The sequence below is a fragment of the Coffea arabica genome, chromosome 6e, assembly GCF_036785885.1.
Source record: "Coffea arabica cultivar ET-39 chromosome 6e, Coffea Arabica ET-39 HiFi, whole genome shotgun sequence".
NCBI classification, from domain to species: Eukaryota; Viridiplantae; Streptophyta; class Magnoliopsida; order Gentianales; family Rubiaceae; genus Coffea; species Coffea arabica.
In genome coordinates this window covers 15,605,455-15,618,332 of record NC_092321.1, presented here as the reverse complement: position 1 = coordinate 15,618,332, position 12,878 = coordinate 15,605,455, and the positions used below count along the sequence as shown (strand labels likewise).

Below are 12,878 nucleotides of genomic sequence, written 5' to 3'. Positions count from 1 at the left end.
GATGCAAGGGCTTTGTGAGTTCAATGATTCACATCACTAGGTTGAAAGTGTAAAGCATGGATCAACCAGAAAATAAGGGTAGACTTCTTTATGTTAGTACAAGTATAATGCAGACCAAAAGCAGGGCATTCAGGAGCACAAAGCTATCTGCAAAGTTTGCAGCAACATGCATAGTATCCATGCGAAGACACAGGCAATTGAAAATATCCACATGCAATAGGGGAACTTTACGAATCCATTCTTTTGAAAATTGAAATGACAACCCAATTACAACATTCCAGGATCCAAAACTTTTAAGACTGATTGATTGGAAGTGTGTAACGAAACTATTTACAACAAGAAGCAACAAATCCTTCATCCTTGACCACACTTCCAACTCTTCACACAGAAAAAGAATAACAAATTACAATATGTAACGAAAACCCAAGACCATTGTTGGACCTGACACCTTGTTATCCCCCTCGAACCATATCACAGACGGTAAAAAGGCGTGGGAAAAGAAACAAAAAAAAACACATCAAAAAGGGTAAAAGATTTATATTCAAACTCATAAGATGCTCTTTTTCCAAGTCTTCAATGAGTGGGCTAGAAAATGTTGTCCTCTTTTGAGTTATCTACCCTCACATTGTCACCTCTATTGAGCCATCCTTCATCAATTTCAAGCTGAGGTTGTTGTATCGTTCTCTTGAATATTGTCTTGATGCCTTTCTCCAATCTGTGCCTGCCGTCATCATTGTTGCGAACTCCTCGTAACTTATCCGTCCGTCCTGAAACAAAACATGAAAAAAACAATTAATCTCCATGTAATGCTACTCTAGCAAAAGCTTAGCCAATACAAGCTTTGAATTCAAAGTACATCTTCAACCCTGTATGAAACAAGTTGCTTGGATTCTCCTTGGAAAACAAAGGCAAGACAGCAATATTAACAATGACGGAAGCCAGCTATAGATCACTCTCTAAAGACAGCAAAAATGATCCTCAAAAGAAGAAAATTCAAGGGCAAGCAATGTTTAAGTAAAGATACAAATGACCCACAAATTCAGATTCAAAAAGCTATGTGCACTTTCTCACAATCTCATATGTATTCTGTCCAACGGGATAGGATCAACAACCACACTGCCCCAGCCTCCCAACCCCCAAAATATAACTACAAAGAAATAAAAAGGGGAGAAAAAAACAAAGACTTCTTCAACATAAAAGGAAAACTATGTAACTGATAAATACCATAATAAGAATCAAGGCAACTCTGAAAGCGAAAAGGAGCTTTCTAAAAGCACAAAAAATTTCTAGTGAAATAACTTGCCTTGTCAGTGTCTACATCCTGAATAATGGCTTTAATTACTTCTTCACTATTGGCATCAACTTCATCAGCATCAGCTAAGGCAGATCTTAGCTCATCTATTTCTATATAACCACTTTGATCTCTATCAAAGAAATCAAAGGCTTTTTTAAGGTGGTCATCATCATTGCCCATCTTTTTTAGGTGGACAGAGATCGCTACAAACTCCCCATAGTCGAGATATCCATCTTTATCTACATCACCCTGCAAAACAGTTTTTCTCATCACTTTCATGCAAAAAACTATGGATGCAAGAAAATGATAATCTACGTTACTTATATAGCATACAAGTAATATTAAGCTAAATTACTAGATTGTGTTTTATAGTTAGAAGCAAAACACAATGTACAAAGAATGCCACTAGCAACTAGGTAACTCCAATAGGAATTTTCCATCTAAATGCAAATTCAGAAAAACAACAAGCAGTTTTCCAGAAACAAAGTGAAGCATCCCATGATGAACTGTGTGAACTTTATAGATTTCGTTAAACGATGAACGATAAATTTTAAATTCTTGAGTTAGCACTTACAGCTTCCATAAGAATTTGAAGATCTGCTTCAGGCATCTGATGTCCAAGCTTGACCAATCCAGCTCTCAACTCGTTAATATCAATCTTCCCTTTGTTACCTGTATCCATTACCTGGAATCCCTCCTTTATTCCAGCAACTTCCTCCACAGACAAATGCTCCGCAATCACCTGAAGTTTTAATAGCAGCTCAACAACAAGATACAAAGGAAATACTAGCCAAGTACTTCCTTTACTAGAAAATAGAATAAGCTGGTTCCAGAAATAGGGAAGCAATAAGTGCTAATTGAAATAGTTTATCCTCGTAAATTCCTAAGGCATTACCCTTAAAGCTCTTTTCTTCAATTTGTTCATTACAGAAAATTGCTTGAGCCTTGCTCTGACAGTTTCACCAAGAGAAACATTAGGAGCCTTCTTTGCATTTTGTACCCAAGGATGATCTGCAATCAGAAAGCAAATGTTGTCCTATAAGACTCCAAACTTCAGAATTTTGGAACCAAAGAAAATTTAAACATCACACTGAATTTCAAAGCACAAGCATTACCAAGCACTTCCTGAGCAGACAGCCGCTGCTTCGGGTCAGGATTGAGCATTTTCTTGACAAGGTCTTTTGCACTATCAGATACCTTCGGCCATGGGTCCCTTTTAAAATCCACGACAGATCTAATGATTGCTTGTGCAACTCCTTGTTCAGTTTCTGGTAGGCAACAAAGTATTCAAAAATGTCAAAGGAAATTAGATGAGTTCCATAGAAAGTCCCTTCAAAAGATTCATATTCTAGACTATAAAGATATGCATAGACCTGTGAACAAAAACAAAGTTTCTTTTGATGTCAATGAGCTTTAATGCTCCACTAAAATAACAATTATAAGTCCATTATTAGTTGACCATACAAACGAAGCATCAAAAATTACCAGCATTGTGCACCAATGCCAAATAGACGGAAGCAGGAGAAAAAATTATTGGAAATAGATAGAAAACAATGAGCTTCAAGAACAGCTTCCTTTTTTTGTGAGGTACTTTTTTGCCATAATTTCCCAATGTACATCCCCAGTCCCCAGGTCCCACCTCCCACACATCCACCAAAAAAAAAGACATTATCTTTCCCCATTGTTAAAGGAAGAACATCATACCCCTCCAAAAGTAAATGTTGCTTACCCTACTATATATCTCAGTTCTTCCGCAAATTTGTCATTCTACTTAGGACAGGTTTTATTTTTACCCTAACGCAATATTTTGCTTCTACTTAAGTGGCACCCATAAAAACAGTTAAACAAGCACTTCAACTCATGAAGCAATGACTGGAACAACAATAAAGACAATGGCAGCAAGAACTAATCATTTGCCCTTTTTGATTGTGATAAAACTGTTCAAGGAGTCTGACCTGCCCAAAAAGGTGGAACACCACAGAGTAAGATGTAGAGAATTACACCAGCACTCCAGACATCCACTTCTGGTCCGTAATTTCTTTTCAGCACCTCAGGAGCCATGTAATAAGGACTTCCTACAATCTCATTAAACGTCTCACCTGCAAAACCATCCCATATAGAATGCAACTTTAGTCCATGGACCAATAGTTGCCATTCCTAGGCAACAAAAAAGTTAAGTTGGAATTACCAAACTGCTGAAAACTGAAAAAGATTACCAGGCTTAAAGATCACAGAAAGCCCAAAATCAATAGCCTTCAATGGCGCATTTTCTTTCTTATTCCCAAACAAGAAATTTTCAGGCTTAAGATCACGATGCATGACTCCATGTTTATGGCACACCTGCAACAAAATAGAAGACTTGTGACACACGTAGAGCAAGCTTTAAACTCTTTTAGGACTTCCAAAGTGAAGCAATACAGCATGCAGGATTAATTAAAAAAAAAAAACAAAGCGCTCTAAAAAGCTAATCCAACTAATACTCAAATATAATATCTTGGAAAGTGCTTTATCCACAGGCTTAAAAGAGCATGGAGCAAAAGAGACAAATGGCCGAAAACAAGTTCTCAACCACAAGGTTGGATGATGTTACATGATACTGACTTCCTTAGGTGCTGACATGGGAAAAGAAAAGTATTTTGCAATTAAATAAAAGAAATGGACATCTGCAAGGTCACAGAGTTAATCACAACTAAATCAATTTGCAAGGCTCGGAAAACCTTTTCAAACATTACCGACTCCTGATCTCTGAGAATTGAAATGTTGAACCGCCAAGAAGATGTCTTTAAAGACCAATCAGGATTCTCATTGAACAATATCCATAAAAAGAAAATAAAAATTACAGGACTGCCCAAAATTACTGATTAATGTAGTTTCTGACGAAAGCAAATTAGCAACTCCCATTCCTTCCTCACAATCCATGGCTCCCCGTGTACCCCCAATTTATAAAATGTCTCACCAGTTCATAGGAATTGTTTTAGATACTGTTCGTGGTTTGAGTCTCAATCAAACTACACTGATCAAACACACATGCATATCACGATCTAAAAAGTAATCCAGCAGTTGTAAATGGAAAGTATTGATCAAACACATGTGCATATCAAAGCATAAAGAAAAAAATCAAGTAGGAAAAGTATAGATTTTCACCTGAATAACTTCAACAATAGTGCGAGTTACAGTTGCAGCAGCCCTCTCAGTATAGTGCCCCCTGGCAACAATCCGATCAAACAATTCACCACCTTCACACAACTCCATAACCAGGTGGACTGCGTTATCATCCTCGTAAGTATCCTTCAAGCTCACAATATTGGGATGTCTAGGCAAATGCTTCATGATCTCAACTTCTCTTCTGACATCCTCAATATCTACTCTTGTCCTGAGCTTCTTCTTTGATATGGATTTACAGGCAAAAACTTCTCCAGTTGATTTGTCAGTAGCCAAATAAGTAATCCCAAATTCGCCCCGGCCGAGCTCTTTCCCCAGTTCATACCTCTGCTCAATTTCGTGCCCTGTTGGATCATCCAATACATAGGACTTGTGTCCACCATTACCAACAGCTGCATAGTTCCCACCATACTCAGCAAAAGGATTTGGCTTATTTTTCCCCTTTTTCTTCACTTGTCCATCTTCAGATGTTTGCGGTACTGCACAACAATTCCCCATAGATCAAACCTTCAACAAGCTCACAACTTTCTTCCTCTTCAGCCAAAAGGGTCACCAGGCTCGACTAATACAGTAGCCCAAACCTATTTTCAGCTTTTTCTGTGACAAGACAGACAAACAAAAGAGAATAAAGCTTCAAAGTTTTGTGAATCAAACCTTCAATCTCCAACCTTTTTGGACATTTTAGCCAAAAGGGTCTCAGAATTACACCAAAGTGATGGTCAAAACCAATCAAAATTTCATCTTTCCAATAAAAATGCAGAGAACATAATAAAACAAAAAAGTGGATTCGCAAACTTCAATAATAGGAGAGGTCAAGAACCCACCTGGGATTTCAAAGATCTCCCAAAACCCAAATGAATTCTAACTTTTTGATGAAAAGGGATGACAAAACCTCAATCAGCTATTGAATCTCGAAGACAAATTCTGATGCCCAAGAAAATACAATAAAAAAAAAATTGTAGAGGTACTGTTTGTCTAAAGTTCAAGGATATGGAGAATTCAGTGGAAGTTGTTGAACATAAACGCTTAAAAATATGGGAGGCCGACGAGGTGATTTAAGGATTAAAAGAAGGAAGAAGAAGCCGAGAAGAGGAATTTAGCGTGTGAATAGAGGAAGACGGAGTCGGAGATAGATAAAAGTCAAATCCATTTCCTGGGGACTTTCCTCCTACCCCGTCTCCTTTCGTTTTCTCTCTCCCACTCCTCTCTTTGAAGTGAGAAAAAGTAAAGAAAGGCCTAATTTTTTTGCATTCCCATTTTGTCCAACGGAAAACTTCAAATTTTGAAAAATGGCAAGTTATCATTCGGATGCTATTCCTCTCAAAAAAGGAAAAAAAAAAAAACTGATAATAACCGGTATTGGCTTTTCCGTGGATTTACTGAGCTACCCTTTTCTTCTTCTTGGTTGACTAATTCTCTCTTATTAAGTCAAGTAGGACATACTCTATTACATTATTGTTATCTAGGTCATCAGCCTTCTAGAACTACTAAGTAGAAATTTGCAAGTGCAATAATTCTAATTTTAATAAGATAATTATTTTTATTTTCGAGTGCTAAAAAAGGTACAAGAGTTAAATTACTATGAAAAAAGCTTATAAAGGAAACGGAAAATGTCTCCATTATTGATAATGAAGAAAGTTGAGTGAGTACAATCTTTTTCTCAATCTACTTATTTTTTTTTTTTCAATCAAAAAATATTGTTTAACGTTTATTTGGATGCTATGTTGCACAAAACTTACACTAGATCATGAACGAGTAATATTTGAAGTACTCGATGTATTCTCTTATTAACTTGGAATTGTTTGCTTGAACTTGAATAATTAGCTTTAGCAACTGCAATTAGTTAGGTGACATCATTTAAGTATCAAGCTCATTAGTATGCTATCTATTACATAAAATTTGACAAACAATACATAAGCAATTATCTCAATTAAAAATGCAGCATTGTTTTTCAAAGGATGAATATAGCTTTACATTGATTTAACATGGAATTGTTATATTTTATGCACTCATCAATACCAACTCCATCACAATGCAATATTATATGATCGCAAAAGGAGCTGGTTAAAGTTTCCAAAAAAAGGAGTTCAAATTTTGGTCTTGAAGTCAATCTTTTTCGACAGTGTCTGCATAATTTACATTAAACAAGGCTAAAGAGTTTACTTCAAAAGAATCTTTTGTTTGAAGAAGTATTTTGAGCCATATATGACTAATTTTCACAAAGACATGCTAAATAGGTAATTAGTCTCTTCATACGAATTATACATTTTAATGAGTAATCCTACAATGCTTTATTTTGATGAAAGTTTTCTTTTCTATCCTATTGGACATTAACTTGCTCATGTTCAACTTTCTAAATTAATTACCAAATATACACCTTGTACTCTATTTTTACATGATGTGTACGTTTCATGGCATATTATTATCTTATCTCATTTTATCACTTTATATTGTTAGACGATGCGTTATTCTTGCGTATTCTTGATGAGTTTTCACCAAATGTGATTGTCGTAATCAAAAAATAGAAAAATGAATTCATTATTCAAGGACATATCACCCACTATTTTCTTTTTCTTTTTAACATGTAATTAACATATAATATTTGTTCTACACTTAATCAGACATACAAGTCACCAATTCCACTAAAATCCTAATTTTCGATTACTTATGTAATCCATGTGATTGGGTTAAAACCAATCATGGTATTCATAACATGAGAGAAAATACTGATATTTTTATTACCAAAATAAAAAAAGAAGAATCTATGGGATGTAAAATTGGAGCAAAATGCCCCAATACCCTCAAACTATTACAAAATATACTTTTTGGCCCTTCAATTATTAAATAGATAATTTTAACCCTCCAATTAATTAAAACATATATTTATAACCCTTTTGTTAAATTTAGTCATTATATCTAACAGAATAGTGGATATTGTTCTTGATACTTTTGGTGTTGTTCTATTGGACATAATGATTCAAACAGACGAAACGGCTGAGTATACATTTTAATTAGTTGAAAGGTTAAAATTGCTCATTTAATAGTTGGATGATCAAAAATTAAAATTTGTAATAGTTTGAGAGGTATTAAAGCATTTTGCCCTATAAAATTGCAAGGGGTTGAAGAGGACATAAAGGTCATTGCAGCATGGTCAGCGATGTATAATTCCGTTAAGAAAAGCCGGCTGCAGCTTAACCACTTATGCACGCGGGTCCACGTGCATGGTTGTCATTGGTTGGATTTTGACCACTTAACTACTTTCTGGAAGCCTACAAGTAGCCCCTCAAGATATTCTCTTATTACACGTACGCCCCTCTTACTCATGCCTCCTGCGGTCAACTCCAGGACTCTATGCAAGGTCTACATGGTAATTGCATAAAATTCAATGGCGACCATTGCTGATATTAGCCTTTTTGACTTTTCTTTTAAAAAAGAAAGAAAAAGTAACCACAATTGGCACGGTATCAGCCTAATGTTCTAATGACTGCTGCATGCCTGCAGGCTGCAGCTCCTTCCATTTTTACGCAAGAAATTCAAGCATTAGGTGACAAGGATTTCTTTTCTTCTTTTTTTTTCTAAAATTTTGAGCAATTATATATAGGTTTTTCAGTATTTTTTTTTTTCATAAATCATTGGGGAAGGAAGGTTTTAAAGTTGTGATTGTTTGTGTTGAATAGCATACATCCAAAGCTTAGGATATTAGCACAATTACAAGTTTTCAAAGTTTTATTTCTTTTTTCTGAAAAAAAGAGTTTAATTTCCTTAACTGATTGAAAAGAAAAAGGTTAATTGAATTTGTTCTTTCTTGATTGCTTTAACTTTTTAGCTATTCATAGCTCTTGTTTTGTAATTTTGAGAATTTAATAGTATAATTTAACTTTATATTCCAAACAAATACTAATCTATGTAATTTTTTTGACAAAAAACTTTTATAATTGAGATAATAACAAACATTCGAAATTTTTTTTTGTGTGTGTATAAAATTGAATTTTAAGTACTTGTCGCACAAACACTTTCTTCACAATTATGAAACTTCTTTTATATAGCTCATTTGCAAGAACTTATAATTTTACCCAAATAACGTATGTTCTTTTGAGAAATAACATCTTTCTCCTTGAGTAGCATACCTAAAGAAAATTGATGAACAAAGAGAATTAAATGCTTTTAACTGAATGAAAGCAAAAGGTTACATTTTGATTAATGAAAATTAATGAGATTGAAAAAAATTTCAAATTATTTGTCTGATAGAGAAATGCGCCTATTGACTCAAGAAAGTAGAACAATCGTTGAAAAAATATTGTGTTTATTGAAAGAGAAATTTATGAAGTTTTGAATAAATTGATTTAGCATTATAAGATTCTCAGTCTAATGCATTAAAAGGACAATGTTAGTCTTGCTTTAAAGTAACAAAATATAGTCATTACCTTATACAAAGAAAACATTTCGACATAAAAAGAATTTGATTGATCTAATATTGCTTTAAGATAACCAAATATATATATATTTTTTTATATATATAATCTCAGACAAGAAGACGAGTAGATTCATAAACTATTCAATTACATATTTGGAAATTGTTTAATGCCTTTCTTGAAAGAAAATAAAACTTGGTTAGAATCAGCATATAATAATTGAGAACTTTGAGAAATAATTAGTGAACAATCGAAAATCAACCGTACTTTGAAGATCATGTATTGCACGTGATTTTTCAAATAAAAAGAAATCAATCTATGAAAATTATAGAAAAGTGATATTTGAATAAAAGCATTTTGAGAGAATTCATAATCACATTTTTAAAAAGATTCATTGCTGATATATCATTTGATTGTGGTTTTAAGATCCCATTTGGATCATCATTTTTAGAAATTTTTGTTAAAAAAAATATTCTAACGATTTGTAAAAAGATGATTGACAAATGTATTTACAAAAAATATAAAAATATTTCTGTGAAAAATCACAATCCAAAAATAGACTCTTTTTTCTAAAAGAAATAATAAAAAGCATTTTATGAAAAGCCATTAATTGTCACTTCTATATCCCGCAAAATAAAGTCAAGTGGCCACCGGTGGATGCAAGTGTAGTCTTCCCAGTTAGATTCGGTATGCATTAAAAGCACCGCCTATTTTGAGTTGGCCGCAATGTTTTTAAACTCGGACCGGTCAGTGAACCGGAGAGGTGGCCGGTTCGCGGTTCGACCGGTCCGACCGGTCCAACCGGCCGGTTCAAAAGTTCACTGTTTTTTTTTTTTTTTTTTTTTTTTTTTTTTTTTTTTTTTTAGTGTTAAGTACTAAGCAGGTTTCATTCTACAATTGAACTTTACCAACATAACTTAATTTAAGTTATGATAATAATAAATTTTCTAAAAGTTATACACAAAACATGGAATGATAAATATAATTAAAATATTATAATTCACCACAAGTTTTCATAAATTCATTATAAACATAAATAGATACAATCCAAATGTGCACCAATTATCACAAATAAAAACACAAAAAATAAATTAATTAAATATTGAAATTCTTTTACAACCCTTAAAAAAATCCATAAAAGAGTTCAAGTTAAGACAAACTATTTGAATAGCAAACTTTTATCAGTGGCATGATAAGCAACCACATCACCTTCACAATTTCATCAACTTAAGCTGAAAAAGTTAAAATTTTATTATAAAAATATAAATCTAATTGCTCAAACTAAAAAAAACTAAAAATTTTTGAAAAACAAATATACAGTTAAACACATAATAAATTAATTGCTACTAAACATTACTAATTAACATGTTATATTAAATTCAATGATCCTATACCATTAATTATTTTAAATTCAATTATCAATAGCTTCGATTATGTGCCAACTACCATATTTTTGACCAACCCAATGTTATTATTTGCAATTCCTACCCAATTCCTACACGGATGTGCACTACTTTTGCAAAAATTTCATCCTTAATTAATCGAATAAAAATAAAACAAAAATGAGGGAAACATATGAAAATTGAGGGGAAAAAGAAGAAAATGCAAAAAATCAACTAAAGATAATAATATAGAAAAAAACCTTGAAAAGAAAAAATTAAACTTATTAAAATGTTGGAAAACAAGAAAAGTTGAAATTTTCAACTTGTTTACAATCTGCTAAAGATAATAACCAGATAATAATGGTGAAGACTTGAGAAAATCTTGTTGTGGATATTTGGGTTAAAAATGGTTAAGAAGAAAAAATTGAAAAAAAAAATAAGAGAAGAACTTGATGTTTTAATATATTTTTTAGTCAAGTAGAATTCTCAACAAACTTAAGTACAGTCTAGCGGTAAGATTGTCATATTTAAACTTGGAGACCCAAGTTCGAATCTTAGCTACACCATTCGTGATATTTTGTTGAAGAATTTAAAAAACCGCCGGTTCACGGTTCTTAACGGTTCGCACGGTTCGTCCGGTTCGTCCGGGTTTCAATGGTTCTCCATGAACTTCCGGCTTTAGCATTAGACCGGACCGGTGACATGGCCGGTTCGCGGTCCAACCGGTCGAACCGGCCGGTCCGGTCCGGTTCTGAAAACATTGGTTGGCCGGTCAGACTCGGCGATTTGACTTTGAGTTTAACAGTTAATTAATACTCCCTCCATCCCACTTTGATAGTCTTGTTTTCCTTTTTCGTCTATCCCAAATTATAGTCCACTTTCCAATTGAAAAATGTAGTTATATTTTAATTTTCCTAAAATATCTTTATTCAATGTAAGTTGTTGTTACTATAAACCTATCTCATTTAATGAGAGTTGATTCTTTTTTTACCATCAATTCAAGTTCTCATAAAGTTGTACTCTAATTAATATAAGGGTATTTTAGGAAAATAGCTATCTAAATTGATTGTTCAAACAAAATTAACTATATTTTCTTAAACTGTGTGAAAAAAAAATCAGGACTATCAAAGTGGGACGGAGGGAGTAAAAGATTGAATTTAAATATCCTTACTCGTGGGCTAACCCGGCCATCAAATATTGACTCTGTAGTCTATTTTATCTACATATAACCCATCATTTTTTTTTCAGATACTGAATCAGGACCGTCAAATACCTTTTATTTTTTTTCAATACAAGAGAAATTTTTTTAAAAAAAAAATTATTTCTGAGGTAGGATCCAACCATGTGTGACAAATCATGCAAACCACTAACCAGGTCCAAACTGTCCAAAAGAGCATCCTAATCCCAATTACAAAATTAATTCCAACTTTTGATCTTTTTCTTGAATCAGTCGTAATCGTTTCATTAGTCTTCTTAAATCCAAATTACTAGCATCATGAGGATGATTATCCCTAGGGGCTGGAATTTATAGGATCATCGGATGAAAAAAAAAGGGGCAAAAAATAGAGAGAAGTCAATGGTTGTTGAACCTTGTTTGATCAGGGGAAAAAAAAATTGCTGACCGTTTTATTATAAAAATGCAAAATTTGTCCTGAATTGGGTGTGTTTGGATAAAAAGATTATTTGATATATTATTTAAAATAATTATCGTAATACTTTTTATGATATGATATATATGAAATAAAAAAAATACGTTGAAAAATGTGTTTTTGATATAAGTAAATAATTTTGGGCCAAATAATTGCTATACAAACACTATTGCATCCCTAGCAAAACTCTAATCCTAATTGAAGGAAAATTTGTCAATTGAGCAATGATAATATGACATGTTATACCCTATCCACAAGACACTTGTATACAACGATGGCATCAAGGATCTTCCTTAGTGTGTTACTGTGTTAAGGATCCAAACCCCATTAGCAGGAGGGAATGTTTTCAAGCTGCTAATCATAGATTAATTATTTTAGAAGATTGAATATTTATTATAACTTTCTGCAGATATTCCAAACATTATGTATTTGAACCAAAATTTGATCTGGTACAGCCAAATATTAATTTTACCAAAATAATACTAGTTTAATTAACAAAATCATGCATGCATCTCGTGTGAGATGTCTTGCCAAATTTTTGGAGAAGAATCATAACAGATGAAAACTGCAATGATTTGTTGCTCTGTAAAATCATGAGACCTTTTGACTTTGGGATGGACTTTTCCATGGCCCTCTGGCTGCTTTTTATGTGCTTTATTCATAAGGCATTCACGGGATATGATTTACCACCAAAAGCCTACTCCATGCACGATGATCAACCCATACCACAAAACACAATTCCTAACTAAGCAAACTTGATTACTCTTAATGGGTCGTTTAATTGCTACTTCCTGAGTGTTTCTAATCTAATTGGGTGTGTGTTTCTATCTCTTGACAGAAAAAAATAACTAAGCAAACTTGACAAGTAATTTTTTTTTTTTTTTTTTGTTTCTTGGAAGTGAAAAGAACTGCAGAGCAATATATTATTATATCACAGAAACTAAGTGATATATGTCACTCCCATTCGAGTAAAACTTGA

General features: G+C 33.2%; 1 protein-coding gene across 1 annotated transcript; it reads right to left on the bottom strand.

Moving 5' to 3' along the window:
* Nucleotides 1–226: 226 nt before the first annotated feature.
* LOC113695270 (calcium-dependent protein kinase 8-like) lies at nucleotides 227–5,670 on the bottom strand. Its single transcript, XM_027214297.2, has 9 exons — nucleotides 5,281–5,670; nucleotides 4,439–5,053; nucleotides 3,511–3,634; nucleotides 3,250–3,393; nucleotides 2,410–2,562; nucleotides 2,190–2,305; nucleotides 1,869–2,036; nucleotides 1,304–1,543; nucleotides 227–767 (listed from the first exon to the last, which is right to left on the bottom strand). Exons 2-9 carry the CDS (start codon nucleotides 4,952–4,954, stop codon nucleotides 621–623), a joined length of 1,608 nt encoding a protein of 535 aa, XP_027070098.1. The 5' UTR covers nucleotides 4,955–5,053; nucleotides 5,281–5,670; the 3' UTR covers nucleotides 227–620.
* Nucleotides 5,671–12,878: the final 7,208 nt, after the last annotated feature.